Source organism: Oryctolagus cuniculus, chromosome 7, assembly GCF_051225735.1.
Source record: "Oryctolagus cuniculus isolate XC-2025 breed Fujian yellow rabbit chromosome 7, ASM5122573v1, whole genome shotgun sequence".
Classification (NCBI taxonomy): Eukaryota; Metazoa; Chordata; class Mammalia; order Lagomorpha; family Leporidae; genus Oryctolagus; species Oryctolagus cuniculus.
Genome location: NC_142873.1, coordinates 42,747,799 through 42,773,236, shown reverse-complemented (window position 1 = coordinate 42,773,236; position 25,438 = coordinate 42,747,799). Strand labels below are relative to the sequence as shown.

Sequence of the window (25,438 nt, the reverse complement as noted above, 5' to 3'; positions counted from 1 at the left end):
GCCCACTCCGCTCCCTTCCTAATTCCACTCCGCCACACCAGAGTCCTCGGAGCACGCCTAACACCCTCTTTCCTGGGGCCTCTGCCCCAGGCAGTCCCATGGCAATCCCTCAGGCCTGCCAGGTCTCTCAAGTGACTGCCTACCTCAGAGGCCTCTGTAGCCAGGCTGCGGGGAGCAGAGAAACTGTCCACCCGCCGCGGCCCCACCTCCAGCCCCCTGCACTCGCAGGCCAGTTTGATGAGAGCAGGGTTTTGCTCCCTGCTGTTTTGTTCCCAGCACCTGGCACTCAAACCCAGTCACAGGAGGGATCGACAGAGCCACGAGGAATGAGCAGCGACCCACTGACTCCCAGCCCTGGAGGGTGGCCCGGGCCCAGGAGCAGGGCGGCACGCGGCAGCCTGGTCTCCCAGAACTCGGGTCCTGACCACACTCCTCCGCGCCCCCACCGCCCGCAGGTGGCTGAAGCTTTCTCACCGCTGAGCATTTTCCGCTTCCACCTCCGCCAGGCCTGTGGCGGGGCTCCCCAGACTGCTCCAGAAGCCGCTGGTGTCCTTGGCCTCCAGGGCCTGGTTGATCAGGACCACAGCTGACAGCATCTCCACGGCCACAAAGAGCTCCTCCTGGCTGAGCTCCTACAGGGGGAGGGCAACGTGCGAGAGGCCTGGCGAAGGGCCCAGAGGCCTGCGGCTGTCCTGCCCCAAGGTTCCACCCCAGCGTCTCCATCCTCAACCCCGCTGGGGCCGAGCCAGTCACGAGCGTCAGTCCCAGAATGCTCAAGTACAACCACTGCGCACACGGTCCCACTGACTGTCCATGACTGTCCATGCACACCAGTACAACCACTGCGCACATGGTCCCACTGACTGTCCATGACTGTCCATGCACACCAGTACAACCACTGCGCACACGGTCCCACTGACTGTCCATGACTGTCCACGCACACCAGTACAACCACTGCGCACACGGTCCCACTGACTGTCCACGCACACCAGTACAACCACTGCGCACACGGTCCCACTGACTGTCCACGCACACCAGTACAACCACTGCGCACACAGTCCCAATGACTGTCCACACACACCAGTACAACCACTGCGCACACGGTCCCACTGACTGTCCATGCGCACCAGTACAACCACTGCGCACACGGTCCCACTGATTGTCCACGCATACCAGTAAGGAGGCGCCGTGAACACGCCCAGTGCACAGAGGGGCCCACGGCAGTTATGCCAGGCAACTCCAGCTATCTGATCCCAGAGCCCGCACTCCACCAGTGAGCCCTGCCAGCTCCCTTCTGGTCCTAACTATGCAGCAAGAATCGCAGTGGGCCCTGCACATACAGAGGTGCAGCCCGGCGGTCGCTGCCACACCCAGGAGGCCCCCGCCCACTGCTCTGCTGGGCCTGCTCCTTCTCACATACTACTGCGCTGTTCCCTCTGTCGGGAGCACCCTTCCTGCCTCCCCTGATTGGAGGCACCGTGAATAACAGTGCTACCGCTCACCTTCTCTAAGCGTGTACGTGGACGGGATTAATTACACGGTAGGAAGGAACTGAGGGGTAGGGTAGCGTCACCTAGCTAGGAACTAGCGGAGCTAGCAAGGCAGGGACTGGGACTCTAAAGTTCCCAGTCTTAGTCACTGTGCTTCCTTGTAGGAGCTCAACTTGTGTGTTGAGACTGCGCCTCTCCTGAGGCTCATGCCCAGAGCAGATACTCTGCAAACCCTGCTGCGGGTATGATTCCCTAGCAATTGCCCTCTCTTCCAGGAAGCCTTCCCAGATTTATCTCTAGCTCTGCTTCCCCCATTTCCGGGGTCTGAAGTCTTCTTCCATCTACGTCATCTACTGTTGTCTCCCTAAGTCTCTATCTGGCCCCTTGGGTATATCCTGACTCCCCTAGTGGACGTCTCAGCTTGCTGGTCCAGGGGGTGGTGAGGCAGCAGAGTGGCTACCAGCATGGGCTTCAAGTGTTTTCTGCTTCACTCTTCCCCACCTGCCAATCACAGCAGTGCCGGGCAAGTTATTTGGCCTCGGAATCTTGGTTCCCCCATCTCTAACACAGACACAATCCGCCTTCCCTTCTAGGGTGTTTCTAAGGACTGAGTGAGTGTACAAGGCAGTGTGTGCTCAAAGGTAGTGACTCTCACAGCGCGCCCTTTCCCCAGCCCTCGACCCTCGCCTGTGTCCCTGAGGGTCCTCCGAGGGTGCTCTGGACAGACTGCCCGCCCCTCCCGCAGCCCGGGCCCCGGGCGCTCACGCCCTGCTGCTGCCGCTGGAGCACCGCCAGCTCCCGCTGGTACACGGCCGCGGCACAAGGGTACACGGGAGGCAGCTGGGCTTCGGGGCACATCAGCTCCCTCGCAGTGTCGGCCGCCGCGCCCCTCTGGATGGCTCTGTTGATCCGCCGCACAGCCTGGAGCACTGCAGGGGGGAGAGGAGAGGCGCACAGGCCGGGTGCTCGGGGCCATCTCGGTATCCTGGCCAGCCGGGCTCTGCCGGCGACCACGGCGGGGAGATGGCCTTGTAAGTGCTCTTGAAATCCATTCTGTTGGGTTCAAGATGTGTTTCTAAATGCTCGGGGGGAAAGGGGCTGGGCTGCTTTAAGAGGAGGCTCCATGAGAAGCAATCTGTCAGGTGCCGAGCCGAGTAGCTCAGCGTGTAACACAGGGTGGCTGTGTGGCAGAGGTGACTGACAGGTGGCTGTGGCGCACGAGTGAGCTGAGGTTAGTCCAGGGGCTCCAGGACCTACTTGATGACAGCAGAGGAATAGGCGTTAGCTCCAAGGTGGAGCCCTCTGGGTTGCAAAGGGCAAGAGGAAGCTATAAAGGGGCTACGGCACATCCACGTAGCGTGAGTTTACAAACCCTGGGCCGTATAAAATGCTAAGCAGACATGGGCACTGGCATGGGGGGGCACATAGTCTCCTGGGGGAAAATAAAGACACAAAAGCACCCACAGGGCACTGCTGTGAAGGCCACGCCACCGCCATCCCCCACTTCTGCACAACACCACGGCAGCACAGGGAGGGATGGACGCTGGCTGGGAGAGACTGCCCTGAAGACTTGGAGCAACTTCCGGGGGATGTTCTCACCGCTTCTAACAGGTGAGAATGGGGGAGAGGGAGGGACAGGAGGGGCTGGGAGCACAACCAAGGACTGGTGCTCTGAGCAGACGAGATGGGGAGGGACTCTGGGGAGGTATCGGCCCGCCAAGGGGCTAGGACTCAAGTGTAGATGAATAATGGCAGAAGCGGTCAAGGTCTGAGGTCAGGTCGGCAAGGGAGATAAGATCAGATCAGCGCAGGAGCTGATAAGGGGAGCAGCTCTAGCAGCCGCCCGGGGCGGGTCTAAACTGTTCGCCAAAGGCAGATGGTGACTGCGCAAGCTCAGGAGCTGCCAGCCAGTCAAGACCGAGTGAAGCAATTAGCACAGGGCAAGGTCCACAGGCTACTGCCTTCCACCCGCGCTCTCCTCGCTCTTGCTACGCGGATGGACCTCTTAGGGAAACAGCTATTTTTTTTTTTTTAATAAAGAACTGTATTTGGATATAACGTTTTAAGAGAAACGGAGTGAGATATGAGTTTCTCTCTCACCTGGGAAATCACTACGCTGCAGAAGCTGAAGGAATCGAAGCAGGTTGAAACTGTCAAAATCGCAGGCGAGCTGCCTGGAGGGAACCAGCCTGCCCAGGAGCCAGCCTGGCGCAGCCCTGACACGCCGTCATCTCACCTAATGAACTCATCTGCGGTGTCCCTCCAGGCGGGCTACCCCAGGGCAGCAGTCCCTTGCCAGGAGAGGGAATCGGGCAGCAGTCCCACTGCCCCGTCCTGAGCCAGCAGAGGGGCTGGACGCTCCCGCAAGAGCCCGTGGTGCACCCAGACCAGGCCCCAGGCCTAGGGAGGACTTACTGGCTTGCTCCTGCTCTCCCTTCCTGTTGGCTGCGGCCACGCCAGCCTGGACCTCTTCTTTGTCCAGAAGCTCCACCAGGCCCAGCTCCTGAGACAAAGAGATGCGGGAGAGAGTCCTGCTATAGGAGCGGCCAGCAGGGGCTCCCCAGACCACCGAGGCACCGACCCTCGATCCCACTCTCCCCGCTAGGCAGAATGGGCTGGCCCACCCCTGCCTGTTTACCCATTTTTAACTTGTTTACTCAGCAAGCATGATAAATAACAAAACAACACAAGTGCAGATAGCGTCAAGGTGAAGGCCAACAGTTGCTAAGTTGCAGTGGGGAGCACGTCACTGCCTACTCTGCAGCCCCTGGGTCTCTCCGGGTCACAGGCAGGGACCCCCAGGGGACAGGAACTGATCAGTTTCATCCACGAGGCTTTGGAACGAAATTCAGCCTTTTGAACGTGTAGTCAGCGCTTACAGAATACAAAGGACTGACAGCGGTGCTCCTTGGGTAAGAGGTCCCCTCAGTCACCCAGAGGAGATGGCAGGTAACAGGGCCTGACCTGTGCTTTCTGCTCTCTGTCTGAGCTCAGCTGTTCCAGGTACCAGTCGGCAAAGTCTCTCCTCACCCCTCGGAGGGCCAGGGCAGGGTCTTGAAGGGCCTCGAGCAGGGCCTCAGGGCTCTGTCTTTCCAGGGCATCATCAACAACTTCTAGAGCCCCATGGACTGCAAAGGGCCGACATTCCAGTGAGCGATATGGGAAGTCCCCCTCCACCCTGCAGCCCAGCCCTGGGAATCTGCCAGTCACTCCACTCCCACCCCCCACCCCTCAGTTCCTGGGCCCTTCTGATGCAGCCCTCATTCTCCAGCTTGGCCCTCACAGCCTCATCTGCGCATTCCAGGAGAGCAGAGAGCCTGATGCAAGAAGGCAAAGCCTCATCCACCTGGAGCCTTCAGGCAGCCCCTCCCCCAACCGCTGCACACGCCTGCCCCAGGGTCCCCAGTCCAACTGCACCCAGCACCGGGGGCTGAGGGGCCTGTCCCTTTGCCTTTGTCCTCCCTGTGGACCTCTCTTCCAGAGGATGCCGCTCCAGCAGGGACCACTTCTCCAGACACTCAGGGCCAGAAGGCCTCTGGTTTTTCCCCAAGGCAACAGCTGGTCCAAGTGGGGACTGAAAAGCCATCCTCAGACCTCCCAGGGGAGAACCCAGGCCCCTCCTGGGCTGTCTCTTACCATTGACATGGTTGATGTTGCCCTGGATTTCAGCCTGCGTGAGGTAGAAGTCGTAGATATCCTGGCTCTCTCTGTCATCCTGCAAAAACTTCATTGGGGGAAAGTTAACTCGACCTCCTCCCATCGCTCCCTCCCCCTCTACACCTGTTCCTTCTTCTGGGGGCCGCCCTCTGCTCAGGACTCTGGGGAAGCTGGGTCATCCCTGGCACCGACTGTCCCAATTTTCAGGATCTCCAATCCACTCCTGTGCAGCTCTGTGTTTCAAAGCCTCGCCCAGTCCTCCCTGAAGGCAAGCATCCCCCCAGAACCCTTTCTCTAGGCTGCTCTTCTGAGTTCTCGTCAACCTGCGAAATTCCTCTCCTGTTTCTCTAGTCATCGATAAACTAGTTTCTCCGAGAAACTTTAGAACCTAGAGACAACAGATAGGACCCCTGGCTTCACTGATGACCTCCAGGCCACTTGACTATTTGGCCTCTGTGCCCCAGGATGCCTCCTTACGTGGTTCCTGGCGTTGGCAGCCTTCTCCAGCTTGGCCTGGGCCAGCAGCTCCTGGTAAATGGGTGCCAGAGGCTCTTGAAGATTCCCCAGAAGAGCATTGGGATTCTGCAAGGCAGCCAGCGTGTCCTCGACCACCCCTCGCTCCACTGCCTCATTGATGGCAAGGACAGCAGCATGGACTGTGGGGGGCAGGGAAGCAAAGTCAGGAGGTCAGGATGAACCCCAGACCAGAGTGCAACCAGCTGCAGGCCACCCCGACATCGCTTCCTTTTCCAGGTCGCCTGATGGCCCCGCCTGTGGGTGACAGGTGGCCAGGATCCATCTGAAGACGTTCACTGAGCCTGGTGCTAGCAGGAGTAGCCTGGCAGCCCAGCCCCTACCTGCAGCCTCATCTACCGAGAGCTCATTGGCCAGGATGCCCCCGATCTTGCTGAAGGCAGGCAGCTGGAGGCCATACTTGGCCAGTTCAGAGGCCATGTTGCTGAGTTCCTCGGCTGCAATGACAGTGTAGGCGCACTTCCTCAGGCTCAGAACTCCTCAGACCCTGCCCGGGCTGGTGGCGGGGCTGGGGGAGCCGAGATGGGCTTACCTGTGAATTTCACTTTGCCGTACAGATCCTGTATCTGAGGCGCTAATCCCAGCCGAAAGAGGAAGAGACTGGGAAGGAATGGGAAGGCATTGGAAGACACACTTTGACACTGTGTTCACAGCTGGGTTTGCAGGAGACAAGATGGGGACTCGGAGTGAAGCCCATTTGGCACTTGCCCTCCAGTCACCCCCAATCCACAGGGAGAAATGTTACCAGCAGTCAGCCAGGACAAGGGCCACAGCAGGTAAGCACGATGCTGTGGCATGACCGGGGCAACTGGGAAGGTGTCACAGAGGACACACGGCAGGAGCAGGTCACCAGATGGACAGAGGAGAGGCCCAGCGAGCAGACACCCACTGAGCAGAGGCACAAAGGAGCACAGGAGATGAGCACGTGGGAGACACAAGGTGTCACTTTCCATGAATTTAGCCAATTGGCTGGGAGTAGGACCAAGCAGCCCTGCCTACTCACTCTACGTGGCTTATGCGGGACACTCTTGCTGGGTGCTGTCCTGGTGCCTTTATACCCCAGTCACACAAGCTGAAAACCCTACCCTGCCTGCTCATTCCATTCACCCACGTGGGTAATGCCCAGAGGCGCCCACAAACACGCACGTAAACCTAAACGAGACCACGTACATCTAGATCCTCCGGCTCCCGAGGTGCTCCCTGGGGTCTACCCCCAATCCTGCCTGCTGCACAAGTTGCTATCACTTGCTGGCTCCACCCAGAGGAACAGCTGACGAAGGCCTGGGGTCTCTCACCTGAGAGCGTGGATGCAGTAGACCACCCGGGGCATGTTCTTCTTGTCATAGATGTCCGTGGTCTCGGGGAAGAAGGTCTGGAGGAGAGACCAGCTAGTTATTGCCACTGGGGGCTTGGAAGCCGCACGACAGAAAGAGGAGGCAGAGAAATGGGTCTTCCTCTCCAGTCTGAGGTGTGTGCCCCTTTTTCGCTCGGGGTCACTCTCCCCAGTCGTTCTGAGTCAGCTCAGGATGAGAAGACCGGGACACGTAAGCCAAGACTTGGCCATAGGGCTCCCCGACGGACGGAACTCCCCATGAGACTGCAGGATGCGAGCCACATCCTGCGGGAGCCCCGGCCCCAGCCGTCTCACAGACACAGGGAGCCTGACCTCACCAGAAAGGGCGTATGCTGGAGAGCTGGCTGTCCTCCTGCAGCGGGCCCTAGGAGGCACGCACTGCCAAGAACCATGAAGGCTGGGCCTGGCGCTGTGGCATAGTGGGTAAAGCCACTGCCTGCAGTGCCAGCATCCCATAGGGGTGCTGGTTAGAGTCCCAGCTGCTCCACTTCCCATCCAGCTCTCTGCTATGGCCTGGGAAAGCAGTAGAAGGTGGCCCAAGTCCTTAGGCCGCTGCACCTGCGTGGGAGACCCGGAAGAAGCTCCTGGCTCCTGGCTTTGGATCAGCGTGGCTCTGGCCATTGCGGACATTTGGGGAGTGAATAAGCGGATGGAAGATCTTTCTGTCTGTCTCTCTCTTGCTTTTGTTCTTGCTCTCACTCATGCTCTTGCTCTGCCTTTGCCTCTCTTTAACTCTACCTTTCAAATAAATAAATAAATCTTCAAACAAAACAAAACAAAAAGAACCATAAAGGCCCAGTGACTCCTGTTCCCAAGCTGGAGGCCTGTAATCAGTGGGGGGAGAGCCAAAACTAAGTCGCCCTAGGCCTGGATTCCTTTGCCAGCTACAGATGGTGACAGGGCCTGACCTCAGCACATTTTGATTACATTTAGGTTCATAATGAAGGATTGAATCTAGAGGCTGAGTGCCCTGGTCCCAGGGTAGGCATTGTGGTGCAGCGGGTGAAGTCACCACTTGGGACACCTGAATCTCCTGCAGGAGCGCCAGTTCAAGTCCTGGCCACTCTGCTTCCGCTCCAGCTCCCTGCTAATACCTAGGAGGCGACAGAAGGTAGCTCAAGTACTTGGACCCCTGTCACCCATGAGGGAGGCCTGGAGGAAGTTCCTGTCTGCTGGCTTCAGCCAAGCTTAGCCTTGGCTGAGGCAGCCATTTGGGGAATAAACCAGAAGATGGAAGATTTTCTCTCTCTCTTTCTCTAACTCTGTTTTTAAATAAACAAATCTTAAAAAAAAAAAAAAAAAGGCGTCCCAGGTCCACTGAGGATACACTATTGCTCCCACCGGGGTAGCTTCCTTTCCTTTCGTCTCCTCACCTTGTTGTTCCCGTCTATAGTGAAGAAAAGCAAACCAGAAAACAGTGCTAAGTGCTACAGTTCTCTACAGTTCCCAGAGAATTCACACCGGCCACGTGACGCCCTGACAGCATCTCACTGGGCACCACTCTCCCCATTTTCCACGTGAGAAACAATCCAAGACTCACAGGGAGAAAGGACACGCTTTGTGCGTCCAGCTGGGGTCTTGGGCCTAGGCTTCAGCTCAGTCTCCCACAGCGTGGAGTGCCTGCGCTTCACACTGTGAAGTGGGTGGGAGGCGGCTGGCCACCGTGTGCCCACCTCCGGTGTGACCTGGGAACCTCACTGCTGAACGGGGACAATGCAACTCAGTCAGGGAGACCTCACCTTTTATCCATGGGGGCAGTGGAGTCAGAGACCAGGTTACTTGGTTCAAAGGCATACAGCCCCACAAATGGTTCCCTTAGATTGTTAGCTCAGAGGACACCTGCAATGGGGCCGAGCAGCCCAGGGAGCTAATGTGTGTATCAGGGCGGGGGCGGGGGCACTGGAGGTGAGTGAAGAACAAAGGTGAGCGCGGGTCTCCCGGCCCCGGGTTACCGAAGGCAGACCGATGTGGGCGATTGCAGACAGCCAAAAGTTGATGTTGTCCGTGTGACGGAAATGCAAGCCAGTTGCCTGCAAGGGAAGGAAAGAGAATCTGAGACTGTTTCCACAGTCTCAGCGCTCCCTGTGGGTAGTGCCGGCACCACAGCTTAGATTCTACAGGGAAGGGCGGCCGGGGAGCCAGAGGAACCGCCCCGTGGACTTCCCATCCCCCAGAACAGAAAAACTGAGCGGGAAAGCACCAGCTAGACATTTGGGAAGGAGGGCAGGGGTGGGGAAGAGAGGACTGGACAGCAGGGAGCAAGGAAGGGGCAGCACCCACAGGTGGCTGAGCCCACGGGCCTCTGGGCGTAAGCTTGGCAGTGCTCACATAGCGGCACCTGAGGGCCCACCGAGCAAGCACGCTTGCTGCTGAGAGAGTACACACCCACCTGGTGATCCAGTGCAGTGAGTAAAGGCACCCACCCCTTTCCTCCTTGGAAGTGTCCAGTTTGGGGTAATAAATACAGGGCCACCTCCCCTCCCAACTGCAAGGAGGCGGGGGGGTGGGGGGGTGGAGAGGAAGCAGGCAGACGGTGGCGCTCACTGCTCCCCACCTGGTACCGCAGCTGCTCCACGTCGTAGATCTTCTTCAGGGGAACCACGGAGGGTGCGAAACAGTGGCCCAACTTGGCCAGCAGCACCCCGTTCCGGAGGCTCTCCTCCAGCTCCACCGGGGACGGAAGCTCCTCCTTCAGGCAGGCCTCCATCCAGCTAGGAGCACGAGAGTCCCTTCTCACCCACTCTGGCGGGCCACAGTGGCTTATTCCCACCTCCCCTCCCTCCTTCCCTCCCTCCTGCCCCCTGACCCTCCCCTGCCTCTCTCCCTGCCCAATCCCAAGCCCCTTTCTGCCCATTGCCTGGCCGTTTCTACCTTCTCCCAAGTTGCCCCACACTTAGACTGGCCAACTCTCAGCCCCACCTGCCCCAAGCTATCTTCCCGGACAGATCTTGAACCTGTGTGCCGTCAGTGAGGCTTAGCCACGTGCACTGTTACATGACAGTCTGGTTACATATCTGACTGCTGGACAAAATGAAACCGCTCACTGCTCTCTGAGAAGCCAGTTCCATCAAGGTCAGGTCTGCCTAGGGACCTACATGGTCATAACCTAGCTTTGATAACGAGGGTACTGGAGACTCCTGGGCTGATGGAAGGGACACAGCACAAAGGGAGAGAAAAGGGGCGGGCACTGGCCTCACAGTTGACATCTGCATCTCACAGTGGAGTGCCTGGGTTAGAGTCCTGGCGCTGGCTCCTGACTCCAGCTTCCTGCTAATGTGCACCCTGGGAGGCAGCAGGTGATGGCTTCAGTGACAGGGTCCCCACTACCCGGAGAGAAATGTGGATTGTTTTCCCAGCTCCTGGCTCTGCTCTGGCCCAGCTCCAGCTATGGTGGGCATTTAGGGAGTGCACCAGTGGATGGCAGTTTTCTGCTCACTCTTTCTTTCAAATAAATGAATAAGTAATTTTAAAAACAAAACAATCACAACAAAGGAGGGACAGAAAAGTCGCAGCTGTTGGAATAAGACCCACTTTCCACTCCATCTCCTGCAGTGCACCTCCCTGAGCCTCAGCTGTAGTCTGCAATTGAAGATAAGACCAATGTGCTTCCTGCCACAGCAGGCCGTTGCCAGGATCTAATGAGCGCACGCACCTGACAACACCTTGAGTACCAGTGTAAGGCATTACCAGTGCTGGTGGTTGCAAGAAGAAATCTCAAACTTCCCTAACACTGGGGCCTGCGGGAAAGCATCCATGTCCAGAAAGCCAGTCACACTCTGCTGTTGCTTCAGACTTTCTTCGCCATAGACACCCGATTTCCTCTCCGCTACATCCCATCTACTTTTTTGGAGAACATTAAAAGTATACTACTGGGGCCGATGCCGCAGCATAGTGGGCTAAACCACCGCCTATGACACCGACATCCCACATGGGTGCTGATTCGAGTCCTGGCTACTCCACTTCTGATCCAGCTCCCTGCTAATGCACCTGGGAAAGCAGCAGAAGATGGCCCGAGTCCTTGGGCCCCTGCATCCACATGGCAGACTGACCCAGAAGCTCCTGGCTCCTGACTTCAGGCTTCAGTCTGGCCCAGTCCTGACTGTTGCGGCCATCTGGGGTGTGAGCCAGCAGGTGGAAGATCTCTCTCTCTTTCTCTATGGCTCTCCCTCTAATTCTTTCAAATAAATAAATCTTTAAAAGAAAAAAAAGAAAAGAAAAGAAAAGGCTCTTCACTTTTCACCACTACTATTGGTTCCAGTGAGGACCCCAGACAGAGGCAGGCATGAGATGTCAGGTTAGCAGGGAATGTTCAGTGCAGAGATCAGCTTGCTCTCACCTGAACTCCTGGATCAGACTGAGCATTACTAAAAGTGGGACAAGCAGACATGAGGCTCCCCCTGGGAGATGTGATGTGAAACACACACCACCACCAGCGAAGTCTTGTCAAAAATGTTGAACTTGAATTTCATCGAGCCTTTAGATCCATTTATAGGAAATATGGGGTATAGAGGAATCAGTTGAATGACACCAGGAAGCAAATAAAGTCAGAATGTAGGATGTTCTACAGGAAAAACGATCCAGTATCTTCTTCAACAAGGCAATGACATGCAAAATGGAAAAGGGGAGGTTAGCTGCTCCAGACTAAAGACTTATGAGGCAAGGATGATGCATGTACTTTTAAAGATACTTCTTTGAACAAGCCAAACAAAAAAAACAGACGTTCTTTTTAGACAAATAGGAAAATTTGAAAATGGCTTGGGAATCGGTCTTCCAAGGACTTGGGGATAACTCAGCTGGGTATTATAAAAGCATTGTGGTGGTGATGGCAGAAGTCTGTATATTTTAGAGATATATACTGAAGGACGCAGAGGTAATGTTTGGTATCTGCTTAAAAAAAATGTAATGGCAACTCTCCCTTCTCCATAGAATGGAGTCCTGTCCCCTGGCACTGGCACTGGGGGCGGGCATCTGGGTGGGGAGACCAGGAGGCCCTCTCTGGGGACTCCACTCACCGCTTGGCTTCCTCCAGCCGGCACAGGTACTGATAGGCCACGTTCTGCCGCCTCTGTTCGTCCATCTCCTCGGCCGTGAGGCGTTCATCTGCGGGGTGAAGGGGAGGGGTCCACCAAGGGCACATCTGACAAGAGGCCTCAGCAGGGAAGCACCTTCTTGTATTAAAAAAATAATTTAGTAACAGACACAAGGAAGTCTGAGGTATGGGTCACCATGGATGTTTTGGTCCGTGGATACATTGTAGAATGTTAAGTTTCTTCTTAGGCTGCTCTGCTCAGAGCCCTGCAGCACCTCCCACCTGCCCTTCCTCCGCTTCCCTGCACCCCTTTACCAGGGGCCTCCCTGTAGATTGGCAGCACCCCTGCCTGGCCCCTCCAGTTATCTTCCCGCCTTCCTCCTCCGCAAATCTACTCCATGGCCCTTCCCTCAGTGTCTCGGAGCAGGTGCCTCCTGAGCCTTGTGTGGCTAACTTAGCACCTTATCTCCCCCCGTTAGACTCCGAGTTCTCCAAGAACTGGACCTGTGTCATCCTCATTGGGTTCTCTCTCAGAGGCTGCTAACAGAACCCACAATGACCTGGCATTCAACAGCCATTCAGCAATGCAATACCTCCTTTATGTCAGGCATTGGGTCGGTGTGATATCGGATTATGGGGGGGCATGACATCACCATGTGCTTATTAATAAATTCCCAATATTGATAAGCCTGTGTGGGTTCTTGCCTAATATTCAGAGAAGAATTCTGAATGCCAGCATAAGTGAATGAGGCAGCATGATACATTTTAAGCTTTTATTCAGTGAGAGAAATGCATAGGAGAGTGAGGGCTCTATCTAAAAGGAGATATAAATCTAGATTCATACCGAGTACCAGGAGCCAGCCACGTGGAGGAGCATACAGGCCAGGAAGCACGGGTGGCCCGAAGGCCATGCACCCTGGAGGCGCTGGCCAGCACTGGCCCACAATGGCAAAAGGCCAAAAAGAAGGAAGAGACCTGGCACACCGTGTCCTAGGCTTTTAATCCACTTCCAAGGAGGAGTGGTTAATTAACCTGATTGACAGGTGGGCACACAGGTATGGCCAGGTAGGGGCATGAGATCACACAGGGGTGTGGTGAAGGCGTGGTCTTCCAGCTCGCAAACCTGATCAATTTTATCCTCTATGCCTGCCTACATCAAGTGGACTCCTATTCTCACAAAACAGAGATTATTATTAGAGAAGAATGTGGGGGTGGGTGTTTGGCACAACAGCTAAGGGATTGCTTGGAACACCTACAGTGCATATCAGAGTGCCTGGGTTCAAATCCTGGCTCTGCTTTTATTCCAGCTTCCCGCTAGCGTGCCCCCAGGGAGGCAGCAGGTGATGGCTCAATTCACTGGGTCCCTGCCACCCATGAGGGAAGTCCAGACTGAGCTCCTAGCTCCCGGCTTCAGCCTGGCCTGGCCCCAGCTATTGCAGGCATTTGAGGAGTGAGCCAGCAGATAGGAGTTTGCTTGCTCACTCTCTGCATCTCAAGTAATGAACTAAATAAGAGATAAAAATGTATGGAAACAACTCCAACCCTAAGAGGGTAAGCGTGACTGCAGTCCTGGCCTCAATCTACAGAGGAGGCAGAGGCTTCTACCTATGAGCCGGGGCTCCAAGAACGAACAGGCAGAAAGAAGGAGAAGCCAGTGCAACAGAAGGCACTGCCGCCCACCAGGGATTAAGTGGAAGGACAAAGAGAATTTTAAAAGCTCACATGGGCACCTTCACTATCATTTTAGGCATAGCTCACCCAAGGAGGAAAATTATCTTGAAACTAAATAAATTAGAGGCAATACTGCAATGAAACAGGGCAAGAGAAAGCTATGCAGACACTCCCCCACCCCCCACCCCCCAAGAAAAGAAAAGTCGGACGGCTTGCAAAGGGCCAGGTTGCTCAATCTGTGTTTGACTCAGCACTTAGTGCCATTCTGCGTCTTTATCCTATTTCCCTCTATTGCATGTCCTGCAGGGTAATTTGAGGGAGACAAGGCTTATTTGAACTGGCGGTTAAGCAAGTTAAAACACACATCTCCAGCTACAGATGGGAAAGCACAGGAAATCCATCAGTTCCTCTGAGGGGGAGGCTAAGCAACAATTGTTGGTTGTTAGGCATGGAAAATAAACCGGTAAGTGAGTGACATCACTTCAGAGTTATGAATCGAGGGCTGTGAGAGATGGGCGGGGCTTTGCACACACACACACAGTCTCAAAGGGGAACAACAACAACAAAAAACGATCTTCCAACCGTCGTCATGCCTGAGAGTAGCTTTCTTTCCACCAAGGGTTGGACACGGACGTCACTCCGGTCAGACTAGCAAACGGAAACCTTTATGCCTTCCACCCTCCCAGCTCCGGTCTCTCTCAGGTAGGGTTATTGGAAAGGACTGCTTGCATTAGAACTCCAACCCCCTGGGGAAGCCTCACAGCAGTGCTTGCCATAAATGCAGTTCACGGTGGAACGCGGCTAGGACTCAAGGAACCTGTAGTTTGAGAGCCGCAGGGAATTTCGGAGCCTGAAGTCTGACAGGCTTTGTCTCAAAGCGCAGTGCAAAGCGCCAGGGTGCGCCCGGGTCGCTGCAGGTCCCGTGGCTGCGCTGGGCACGCATGGAAGCCATCAGTAACTGCAGCATTGTAAGGATTCGGCCAGACAACCTACGTTCTCCTCACCCCGCAGCTCCGGAATTTGGGAATCAGGGAGAACGCTCTTGGTAAGCTCCGACGCGCGGCCTGGGGGTCAGCAGGCGTTTCACCGCTGGCAGCCCCGCCTGGGCCCGCGGGGGCCGGGACCCAGCGCTCCCTCCCCACCCAGCACAGTCCCACAGCCCCTTGCCGCCGCCCCAGCCTCCCCCAAGGCAGCCAAGCTACCCTCTCCCACCAGCAGCGGCACCACTGCGGACCCTCCTCCGACCCTTCCTGCACTCACAGGCCGCGGGGCCCGGGCCCGCTCCTCTCCCTTCCATGTTCCTCCTTCTTCCAGGTTTGAATCTCCCGCCGCTGGGCCACCGCCCCTCTCCGTCGCCTTGGTCGGACAGGACACTTCCGGTCCGCTGCGCAGAGAGTCCTGGGATTTGTAGTCCCGGGCCGCAGAGACCGCCGCCCAGGTGTGCAGAAAAGCTAAACCCCTTTACTTCAGCTAGTCCTTGCCCTTCCCTCCGTCATTTCCCCCCAATACTCCCGTTAACCCCTGCTCGGTTCTGGGTCCCGCTAACTCCCGGGCCTACGTGGTGCAATGCATTAAACTACGTGGCGCACATGCAGAGGTACACAAGTGCAGTGAATGTTCTGAAGAAGTTTGCTGTTCCCACACGCAGTGAAATCAAGTAGAGGGCAGAGAGGCGCAGGGGGAGGGGAGTGGTGGCCATGACGTCACGGAGAGCCGCGAAGCGCAGGGATGACTTCCTAGTGGAGCTGACAGCCGTTCAGGGTTGCAAAGTGAAGGAGGCTTTGTCAGGTTGGAGGTCAGAGGCGTTCTTATCACTGGAAACAGCAAGCACCAGGGCAAGGAGGTGAGTTTGGAGGATTAATCTCCACTCAGTTTTGGGGGTGAGCGGAAGTCAGGCAGGGCAGGAAAGAGGCCCAAAGGTGCAGGCTGGGACCTGCGGCGCCTTGGGTGCCACGCGAAGGCGCTGGGCTTGGTGTGATAAGCAAGCAACACTTCAGGCGCTGGTGAGTCAGACTGATGTTCCGGGAGCACCCCTCCTCCCGCAGGGGCTTGGAGAGGTGGGACTAGGAGCAGAGACCAGTGGCGGCAGAGGTGAGAGAGAAGGGCCTGAACAGCCCTGCGGATTCCCTCATGGGCTTCTCCCATGTGCTATTGCTCCCTTTACCTTTCCTCCCAACTCCAGGCAAACAGCGGGCAGCCTAGGCTGAGCCTCAGGGCAGAAAAAGGGAAAAGACCCCGTGGCCGGCGCTGTGGTGCAGTGGGTAAAGCCACCACCTGCAGTGCTGGCATCCCACATGGACACCGGTTTGAGTCCCAACTGCTCCACATCCAATCCAGCTCTCTGCTGTGGCCTGGGAAAGCAGCAGAAGATGGCCCAAGTCCTTGGGCCCCTGCATCCAGGTGGGAGACCCAGAAGAATCTTCTGGCTCCTGGCTTCGGATCGGCCCAGCTCTGGCCATTGTGGCCATTTGGGAAGTGAACCAGCAGATGGATGACCTCTCTGCCTCTGCTTCTTTATAACTCTGCCTTTCAAATAAATAAATGAAGCTTTTAAAAAATAGAAATAAAAAGGGAAAGATCCAAACCCAGAACCCTCAGACAAGTTAAGGCTGAGGCAAACTTGCCTAGGAAGAGGTTTGAAGAGAGTGGATATTTCTTTGAAGAAAAGGAGTGGTTCCCCTTGCCTCTCATCAGCTGAGAGAAGTAGAGAGAATCTGGATGCTTGGGGCTCCTGGCCATGGGGGTCCTATTCCTGCTTCCTGGGAGGGCCCCCAGAACAAGATGCCGAGAAGGAACCGTTGATAATGAGTCGGGCAGATATGCCCTTAGACAGCTGGGCTGAAACCCCCTTCCCAGCTGGAAAGGAAGATCTTGAATGAGGTTCCTCACTTCTGCTTGGGACAAGGGTCCCTGGGCCAGAAAGACCCAGGCAGGGGCCAGCATTGAGCTGCCTCTTTCATCCCATATGGGCGCCAGTTCTAGTCACGGCTGTTCCACTTCCAATCCAGCTCCCTGCTAATGCGCCTAGGAAAGCAGTAGAAGATGGCCCAAGTCCTTGGGCCCCTGCCACCCACATGGGAGACCTAGATGACATTCCTCAATCCTGGCTTTGGCCTGGCCCAGCCCCAACTGATGCAGCCTTTTAGAGAGACCATCAGGGGTCGGCGCTGTGGTGTAGTGGGTAAAAACGCCACCTGCAGTACCGGCATCCCATATGGGCACCGGTTCAAGTCCCGATGCTCCACTTCTGATCCAGCTCTCTGCTATGCCCTGGGAAAGCAACAGAAGATGGCCCAAGTGCTTGGTCCCCTGCACCTGTGTGGGAGACCTGGAAGAAACTCCTGGCTCCTGGCTTTGGATCGGCCCAGCTCCAGCCATTGTGGCCAGTTGGAGAGTGAGCCAGCAGATGGAAGACCTCTTTCTCTTTCTCTGTCTGCCTCTCTTCTCTCTGTGTAATGCTGACCTTCAAATAAATAAATAAATCTTAAAAAAGAAGAGACCATCAGTAGATGGAAGATCTCTTTCTCTCTCTGTCTCTCCCTCTCTCTCTCTCTCTGTAGCTCTGCCTTTTAAATAAGTAAAAGAGCTCACAAATGTGTAGAGCAATGTTTAAACCCAGACAGTCCCCCTCCAAGCTTGAGTTCTTAACCACTATAAAGTACACCACGTCCAAGGCCACGGACATGAGGCTGCAGAAGAGGCGACCGTGGAGAGGGATTTCAATAGGCCGAGGCTGAGTCAGGGAGAGAGGAGTCAAGGGCGACTTCTGGTTTCCAGCTTGGGCGGGGGGTGTGGGGGGTTTGAGCTGGGGAAATGCAAGTTTTGTTTGAAGAAGGGTACATTTAGAAATGATTGGCGTATTTGGTGGTGCTGAACGCACAGGAGCGGGTGAAGTGTTCTGGGAAGAGTAGGTAAATGAAGAAGAGAAAATAGCGAGGGGCAGAGGATTGGGGGACCCTAGCAACTGGGAGGTGCTCAGAGGGCCCAGCAGAGGAGATGGGGAAAGGAAGGATCCATGGGGGTCGTGGAAGCCCAGTGCGGAGGGCGTTGCCAGAAATGGCGGCCACAGCAGGGAATCAAGCCAGGAAGGCCTTCAGCAGTGACCGCTGAGTCTTTGGCAGGTCCAGTCCCACCCCTCCCCCACTCATCCTGGCTCCTTACAGAAAGTCTGTGTGAGAGGCGAGGCGGCTGGGTGAGCACGCCTCTCCTTGGCCCCGCGCCAGTGCTGCAGGGCCAGTGCGGGTGAGCCCAGCACTTCCTTAGGGTGTTGTTTCTGGCCAAGTCCTCTCTGCCCAAAACAGGCCTCCCCAGGTGAGTGGGGACATTTGCTTTCTGACGCAAGCCACCTTCAGTGAGTTGGGGCATTCTGTGCCCGCTGTCCTGGGGCCGACTGTCCTCTCATTAACAGGGCCTGGAGCTTCTAGATCAGGCCTTTCCTGATCATCAGCCTTCCACCCTGCTCCCGAATGTGAAAGTACCACAGAGAAGCACAGTGTGTGTGTGTGCGTGTGTGTGTGTAGGCCATCTCTGAGCGTGTAGCCAGTAACCAGCCCCACAGAGTGCTGGTTCATTCCTTGACGTGAAAGATGGGAGGGCTGTGTGTGCCAGGTCGGGAGCCGCAGCCCAGGTAGGGCAGTGGAACCCAGTGTCTGTGTCCAAGCACTAAGATAGGATACCCGAGCTGTCACTCAAAGAACTCCCTAGGAACGGAGGGCAGCACCTGGTTGTCTGGTAACCCCAGGAGCTCTGAGCTAAGAGGGGAGGTAACCCAAGCCAGAGGATCCATTCCAGAAAGCCAGCCGCAGACAAGGAAGCAGGTGAGGCATCCTGCAGCCGGGGCCCCAAGACCGGATGGAGGTAGCCTGAACGCCCGGGATTGAGGGCCTGGAAGAGCAGGGTTTCTGGGTGTTCTCTGAAGCAGGGGGGATGTCTTTTTAAAAGGAATGCATCACCTCTGCCTGGCTCTCCCCAAAACAGAGGGGAAAGAGAAGAAAAGGGGAGGAGCCAAGAACCCAGCGCTCCGGGCTTTCCCCGCCTTTTCCTGCCTCCTGGGAGGAGAGCTGGTGAAAGGCTTTGCCTTCCGAGGGGAAGGATTCTAACCGGATACACGCGCTGAATGGATTCGGTTTAAGAGGACCCTGGAGACCAGGGCAGGATGTCGGGGGGACCGGAACCGGCCAGGAGACAGAAAGCTGAGGACCCTCGGGGAGACAAAGGGAGGGGCTGGCCATGGAAAGGCAGCACCCCCTGGAGGCTGGCTCCCTGCCAGTCCAGTCCCCAGGCCGGCTCAGGCAGGAGCCCTCTGAGCACTGGCCTGCCCTGGACTCCGTGTGGAGAGGAGCCAGCAGGCACGAGATAGGAGTGGGGGCGGGGCAGTCAGAGGCACAGAGAAGCAGGGGAAGGAGAGGCTGTTCCTCCACTGGCTCACTGTTGACTGCTGTGAACTGTATGTAACAGCAGGTGCACGCTAATGCTTCCAAATTCTAAAATCAATCAGTTACACTTACCTTGAATGTAATGAAAAGTTCTGGGCGGGGAGGGTGTGGTGGTGATGGGTGCACAGCAGCGGAAGCGTACTTAACGCTACAGAACTGAACCCCTAAAAAGGGTTAAAATGGGGGGGCTGGTGTTTGTTTGACACAGTGTTGCCACTTAGGACAGGTACATCCCAAATCAGAGTGCCTGGGTTAACAATTTGTTTTATTTTATTGGAAAGGTAAAGAAACACACACAGAGGAGAGGGAGAGGGAGGGGGAGAGAGAGATTGCTTTCCTGTCTGCTGGTTCATTTCCCAAACGCCTATAACAGCTGGGGTGAGTGAGTTCAATGGTGGCAGCCAGGAACTCAATCCCAGTCTCCCACGTAGGTAGCAAAGCCCCAGCTACTTGAACCACTATCTGCACCTCCCAGGGTGTGCATGAGCAGGAAGCTAGAATCCAGACCAGAGCTGACTCAAACCCAACCATTCTGCTATGGGATGCGGGCGTCCCAACCGCTGTGCCAAGTGCTGCCCATGTCAGCCATTCTTAGGCGTGCAGTCCTGTCAGGAGCAGGGTGGGGCTGAACTGCTCTCCAGGGAGGCTGGCTGCTCTGGGGCAGCCAAGGCCAACAGACCCAGGCCTCTCTTCCCCATTGTCAGTCCCATGTCTTCTCCCAGCCCTGAGGATGCCCCACCAGAGCCTGAGCTTGGTTCCGCAAGCTGCAAGAGGAAAAAGAAGACGACACGGTCACAGCAGGAGGCCGGCATCCAAGCCCTCACCAGAGCTGGCCACGCAGCTCTACGAGCCGGCCAGAGCCATGAGGCCTTGGCTAGCTTCCAGAAGGCCTTCCTCCTGGCCTCCGAGGCCCCACGGACCAGGGACACCTCCGTGCTCCGAGCTTGTGCCTGCAACCTGGGAGCCGCCTACGTGGAGACTGGGGACCCAGCCAGAGGCCTTGAGCTGCTCCTGCGGGCCCAGCCCGAGGAGAAGGCGCAGGGCAGGCCTCACGGAGACCACTGTTTCAATGTGGCTTTGGCCTACCATGCCCTGGGCAACCTGACTCAAGCTCTGGCCTGGTACCGCAGGGCTCTGGGCCACTACCAGCCCCAGGGGGACCAGGGGGACGCCCAGGCAAAAATGGGAGCCTGCTACCAGGCCCTGGGACAGCCTGAGCTGGCAGCCCACTGCCTGCAGGAAGCAAGCCGGGCCTACTCCCAAGCAAAGCGGCCCCGGGCCGCAGCCCTAGCACTGGGGGCTGCAGCAGAGTGTATGCTGGAGAGCAGGCGGCACGGGGTGGGTGAGGTGCTACAGGTGCTGGAGGAGAGCCGGAAGCTTGCCAACAGGAGCGCAGATCGGGCACAGCTGGGTGAGGCCTTGGGAGAGGAGGGAGGTGGGGATCTGGGGAGACAGAGCCTACAGGGAAGGGTCTGGGGGACGTCGGATGTGGCCACCAGTGACCCCAGCTGTGTTCTCTAGGATGGCTGTATAACGACCTAGGCCTGGGCTACTCCCGGCTGCAGCTGTTCCCTATGGCCGTGGAGGCTTTCGGGCAGGCGCTGCCTCTGTGCCAGGACGCCCGGGAGCAGGCCACGGTACTGGGAAACCTCGGGGTAGCCCACAACGCCCTTGGCAACTATGCGGAAGCCCAGGCATTTCACCGTGCCGCCGCCAGCCTACATGGTAGGTGCTGGGGCCGGGACCAAGGACTAAGAGGGGGCCCTGAGGCTTAAGGAGAGAGGGAGCTTTGGGGCCAATGGTGAGGCCTGGCGGCCTGGGGCCAGGGGGCTCAGGGAGAGCCTGGCAGGATGGAAAGGAACCATGGCGTAAGCAAGGGGAGGGAAGAATGTGGGAGGAGGGCCCCAAGAGGGCGCAGCACCCCTCTTAGGGACACCAAATCCACCCAGCTTCAGCGGGCACACCTGCCTTGCCCGCCTGGACTAGCCAGTTGGGGGAGGTGGCCAGCCCCCCACCCCCAGGTTGCTGGGTGAGGGTTCCGGTGTGCCAGCAGCCCCAAGCGCCCGCTTAGGCCCGAGTGGGCTGTGTTGCCAGGCGCTGCTGGGCAACGGTGGGAGCAGGGCCGGAGCTTTGGCAGCCTGGCGTTTGCGCTGAGCCAGCTGGGGGACCACGAGGCCGCCAGAGACAGCTACCTGCACGCCCTGCAGGCCGCCTGCGACTCCGGTAAGGGCAGGGCCGGAGCCCGGGGGGTCCTGGGCGCTGGGCGGGAGGGTACCCATGGAGGGGCAGGTCAGTGGGGCAGGGAGAGGACCCTTCATGCCTGCCTTCCCCCAGGGGACACGAAGGGGCAGTGGCAGGCCTGCGAGGGTCTGGGGGCTGCGGCAGCCAGACTGGGGCAGTATGACCAGGCCTTGACGTACTACAAGGAGGCGCTGGCCCAGTGTCAGGTGAGCCCCTCCACGCCCCTGCCTCTGGACCGTAGTGTCGGGACCCCCGAGAAAAGGCACGGGGATGGAGCAGAAGAGGGGGACACGGAGCCCCCTCCCCTCGTCCCCATCCTGTTTTGTTCCCCACCCCCGACCCCACGATGTCCCCACCAAGCCCAGGCCTGCCCCCCTCTCCAGGAGGAGTCGGATTCTGTGCGACAACGGCTGGTGGCCAAGCTGGCAGACGCCATGAGGACCCACTCGGCCCAGGTGGGACTGGTCCCGGCTCACACCCTGGGGAAAGGACACCTGCGACAAGGACCGGCCAGGGTGGGGGTTCCGGGAGGAGGGGGTGGCGGCGAGCAGAGCCCACGTTCCCAGAGGCGCTGCGCTTGGCTGCTCATCTGTGTTCCGCTGCCCCAGGCTCGCGTGTGGGACGCAAGCCACTTTCCCCGCGGGGTGGGGAGGTGGGCGGACGAGGCAGGCCGCCAACGCCAGGGCTGCCCGGCGCTTTGGCTGACTGGTAAGAAGCCCATTGGGTGAAGCCCCCGGCGCAATCAAGGCTCCTAGGCCGGCTCTGCCAGGAGGTGGAAACGGTTTGTCCTTGGCTGCAGTTCCCGAAATGACCACAGGATGGGGGTAGTGCCCCATGAAAGTCCCTTTCTTCCAGCTCCAAGTCGCCAGGGAGCATCACCAAGGGGCTCCTGTCCTGGCTCTTCCTCTCTCCAACTGCCTCCTCCTCCCACTATGAGAACCTTCTGGAAACTTCCACCCCAGAAATTGAAATTATACTTCAATATTTAAAAAAAGACTTACTGAGGCCACTGCTGTGGTGCAGGTTAAGCCCCTGCCTTCAGTGCCAGCATCCCATATGGGCGCCAGTTCAAGTTCTGGCTGCTCCACTTCCTGTCTGGCTACTTATGGCCTGAGAAAGCAGTGGAAGATGGTCTGGGTTCTTGGGCCCCTGCACCTGTGTGGGAGACCTGGAAGAAGCTCCTGGCTCCTGGCTTCGGATCAGCCCAGCTCTGGCCATTGTGACCATTTGGGGAGTGAACGAGCAGATGGAAGACCTCTCTCTCCCCACTCTCTGTCAACCTGCCTCTCAAATAAATTGTTTATTTGAAAGACTGAGTGACAGAGGGAAAAGAAGACACACACACACAGAGACAGAAAAAGATGGCCAGGACCAAGCCAGGAGCCAGGAGCTCCATCTGGGTCTCCCAAATAGGTGGCAGGGGCCCAGGTTCTTGGCCTATCTTCTGCTGCTTTCCCAGGCACGTTAGCAGGGAGCTGGATCAGAAGTGGAGCAGGAGAAGCCAAAACTCGAACTGGTGCTCATATGAGATGCTGGTGTCCCAAGAGGGAGCTTCACCCACTGTGCCACAATGCCAGCCCCTACACTTTAATATTTATTACAGGAACTTACTAGGTCTTATGTTTTTATGTAAAGACTAGAACACTATACTCATAATTTGCAAACAGCATTAAATTAGCCTGGTATAGGCAGGGGATGGTTTTGGGTCCAGAAGGCTGGGTGCCACCTGGGGTCTGCCACAACTTCCTGTGAGTTTGCCTGGTGAGGCTGCAGGTGGGGGTGGCGCCAGGCTCTGGGTTGGGGGTGGGGGTGGGGGGTGGAGGGTCAGGCTCTGGCCAGGTCTGACCCTCTAACTTGAGACCTCTTAGTGACCCCAGCCCGGAACTTGGTTCTGAGACAAGCCGCCGCACACCCTGAGTTGTCTGTATAAAGCCTCTATCTGCCGAGGGTGGCCACTCCCACACTTGTGCACAGCTGCCAAAAAAAAAAAAAAAAAAAAAAAATCAATTCCCTTTATTCCCCTTCATTCCAGAGAAGGCCCCAGGCTCCAGGAGGGGCCTGCCAGGCAGGGACCCCAGCCAGGGTGAGGAGCAGCACAGCAGGTGCACAGCCCAGGTGAGCGAGGCCAGGGCGGAGCTTGGGGATGGCCTGGCGCTCCAGGGGAGCTTTGGGGGAACCTGATTGGTACCCCCTGGGGAGGAGACCAGTAGGCTGTGGTGTCTGTCTGCCCTGCAGGTGGGAAGAGGAAGAATGTGAGGAAGGCCAGGAGGAGAAAGACCCAGAGGGACTGGTGAATCAGCCCACAGCGTCCAGGCCTCGGAGACTGGAGCGTGAGTCCAAGCAGGCTGTCCCAGCTGCACCCGCCCCCTCGTTCTCAGCTCCCTCCTCCACCCATCCCGCCGTGGGGGGAGGGGGAGGAGGCAGGGGCCTGGCACGTCCCTCGCCCGGCCCTGGCTCTCCGGATTTGCCACCCCAGAAGAGGGGCCCTGCCCTTTCGACTGGGCTCTGAAGGTCCCCGCCCATTTCCTGGGCAACTTCTCCTCCTCCCTCTCGCTCCCTTGCCTAACTTCTGCAGCCTCTGAGAGCAGCCAGGCTTGTGAAAAGCCTACAGTGCACTCCTCTCCGGGCACCTGGCCCCAAGCTCCCCATTCTTGCGTCTCTCCCTAGTGGCTTCCCCCCAGCCCCCGGCTGGGCACCCGGGAGCTGCCCTGGCCTTGCTGGCGCTGTCTCTGCGTTTCCTCCCAGATGCGGTGCATCACTGCCACGGCCAGCTTCTAGCACCCATGTTTGGCCGGAGCCCTTGGTGACCAGTGTGTCCCCTCTTACCCTCATCTCTTTCCCCCCATGGTGGTTCTTGGTGCAGAGCTGCCTGCGGTGACCACGTCTGTCACACCCCCTCCAGGCGCAGGACCTGGGGCCCGTCTTCCCGCCCGAGTGGACCACCCTGGCATCCTGGTACCCAGTGGCCCCCAAGCCAATAGGTGCGTCCTGGGGGACGGGAGGAGGCGCGGAGAACGGCACGGGGAGCGGACGATGAAGCTTCTGATGATTTCCACGCAACCTGACCTCTGTTCAAGTTGAAGGAAGAGGTGACTGGTGCTTGGGATACAGAACCCTGAGCCTTGGGTCTTTGCCCTTCAGCAACCTGAACAACCCTCGCCCAGCTCTGCAGGCCCGAGCTGTTCCCTGCCTCCTGCGTGGCCTCGGAGAGAGGGCGAAGCCTGCAGAATGGGGGGACGTGAAGTTTAAGTCCACTCCCTCCTGCCCCGGAGCCCGCCAGCAGAGGTGAGTGCTGGGGCCCAGGCGAGCCAGAAGTGGGGCAGGCTGCTTCCGGCTCTTCCCCCAGTTTCCCCCGCCCCTCCCCCATGACAAGTCCCTCTTGGCTCCTGCAGGTCGTCCCAGTGGCCCAGGGGACCCCAGAGGAGACCCCCCCAGTCTGGCTTCTGCACGATCACGTGACCCGCACCCAGCATGCTGGCTGCAGTCTTCACCCCCGCAGCTCCCCCTAGCGCTGCAGCGCCGCAGGTTGAGCTGCCGCCTGCGACACCGGCGTCCGGCATCGATCATCGGCTGGAGCCCCAGCTGCGCTGCTTCCAAGCCAGCTCCCTGCGTTTGCTGGGGCAGTCCAGTACGGAACGACCCGAGTGCAGACTCCCAGGTCAGGCAGCCTGGAGCCCAGCTCCTCCGACATCTGTCGCTTCGCTGCACCGTGGGCATGTTGTTTGACATCTCTGAGCTTCAGCCTTCTCACCTGTGAAATGGGAAATACTAGGGCTGCTGTGAGAATGGAATGTTTCATGTTAATATCTGGCACATGTGTTCAAAAATGTTATCCGTGTCATAAAAACATGCTTCACATTGTGTATAACTAATGAATCTTCATGAGGCCAGTGCTGTGGTACAGTGGGCAAAGCCATCCCCTGCAATGCTGGCATCCCAGAGGAGCACAGGTTCAAGTCCCAGCTCCTCCACATCTTTTTTTTTTTTTTTTTTTTTTTTGACAGGCAGAGTGGACAGTGAGAGAGAC

The 25,438-nt window shown here is 57.5% G+C and overlaps 2 protein-coding genes and 1 long non-coding RNA gene across 9 annotated transcripts in view; 2 read left to right on the top strand and 1 right to left on the bottom strand.

Moving 5' to 3' along the window:
- Nucleotides 1-15,152, bottom strand: part of IQGAP3 (IQ motif containing GTPase activating protein 3) — a 37,130-nt gene extending 21,978 nt beyond the window's left edge. For 2 of the 4 annotated variants that reach the window (XM_008264306.5, XM_017345793.4), the window contains exons 1-13: nt 14,996-15,146; nt 12,048-12,135; nt 9,590-9,746; nt 8,988-9,065; nt 6,977-7,053; nt 6,214-6,281; nt 6,005-6,118; nt 5,625-5,803; nt 5,127-5,214; nt 4,455-4,618; nt 3,906-3,993; nt 2,256-2,419; nt 475-632 (exon numbers count right to left, since the gene is read on the bottom strand). In XM_008264306.5, the coding sequence (XP_008262528.3) occupies nt 475-632; nt 2,256-2,419; nt 3,906-3,993; nt 4,455-4,618; nt 5,127-5,214; nt 5,625-5,803; nt 6,005-6,118; nt 6,214-6,281; nt 6,977-7,053; nt 8,988-9,065; nt 9,590-9,746; nt 12,048-12,135; nt 14,996-15,032 (1,460 nt within the window). In that variant the 5' untranslated portion in view covers nt 15,033-15,146. Of the gene's footprint in view, nt 1-474; nt 633-2,255; nt 2,420-3,905; nt 3,994-4,454; nt 4,619-5,126; nt 5,215-5,624; nt 5,804-6,004; nt 6,119-6,213; nt 6,282-6,976; nt 7,054-8,987; nt 9,066-9,589; nt 9,747-12,047; nt 12,136-14,995 lie in introns of all 4 variants that reach the window. The other 2 variants (XM_089299800.1, XM_051858542.3) reach the window with 2 other exon arrangements.
- LOC103350040 (uncharacterized) lies at nt 14,310-16,054 on the top strand. Its single transcript, XR_016210543.1, has 4 exons — nt 14,310-14,437; nt 14,619-14,780; nt 15,050-15,173; nt 15,918-16,054. It is a non-coding gene; the product is annotated as an uncharacterized LOC103350040 (long non-coding RNA).
- Nucleotides 16,055-18,454: 2,400 nt separating this feature from the next.
- Nucleotides 18,455-25,019, top strand: TTC24 (tetratricopeptide repeat domain 24). Of its 4 annotated transcripts, XM_089299805.1 has the most exons (11): nt 18,455-18,552; nt 19,875-20,581; nt 20,692-20,895; nt 21,265-21,393; nt 21,505-21,617; nt 21,795-21,866; nt 23,444-23,526; nt 23,647-23,741; nt 24,275-24,392; nt 24,553-24,696; nt 24,804-25,019. In XM_089299805.1, the coding sequence occupies exons 2-11, from the start codon at nt 19,879-19,881 to the stop codon at nt 24,868-24,870; spliced, it is 1,728 nt and encodes a 575-aa protein (XP_089155931.1). In that variant the 5' UTR covers nt 18,455-18,552; nt 19,875-19,878; the 3' UTR covers nt 24,871-25,019. The 4 variants fall into 4 exon arrangements, with proteins under 4 accessions (XP_089155931.1, XP_089155929.1, XP_089155928.1 ...); XM_089299803.1 differs by lacking the exon at nt 18,455-18,552 and having other exon boundaries at nt 19,577-20,581; nt 24,314-24,392; XM_089299802.1 differs by lacking the exon at nt 18,455-18,552 and having other exon boundaries at nt 19,577-20,581.
- Nucleotides 25,020-25,438: the final 419 nt, after the last annotated feature.

Excerpts from the sequence above, each read along its gene's own strand:
- TTC24 (XM_089299802.1), top strand. The coding sequence starts at position 19,708 with ATGGGATGCGGGCGTCCCAACCGCTGTGCCAAGTGCTGCCCATGTCAG. Across the intron at positions 20,896-21,264 it reads TGCCGCCGCCAGCCTACATG|GCGCTGCTGGGCAACGGTGG; the intron begins GTAGGTGCTGGG and ends CTGTGTTGCCAG. Across the intron at positions 23,527-23,646 it reads ACAGCAGGTGCACAGCCCAG|GTGGGAAGAGGAAGAATGTG; the intron begins GTGAGCGAGGCC and ends TCTGCCCTGCAG.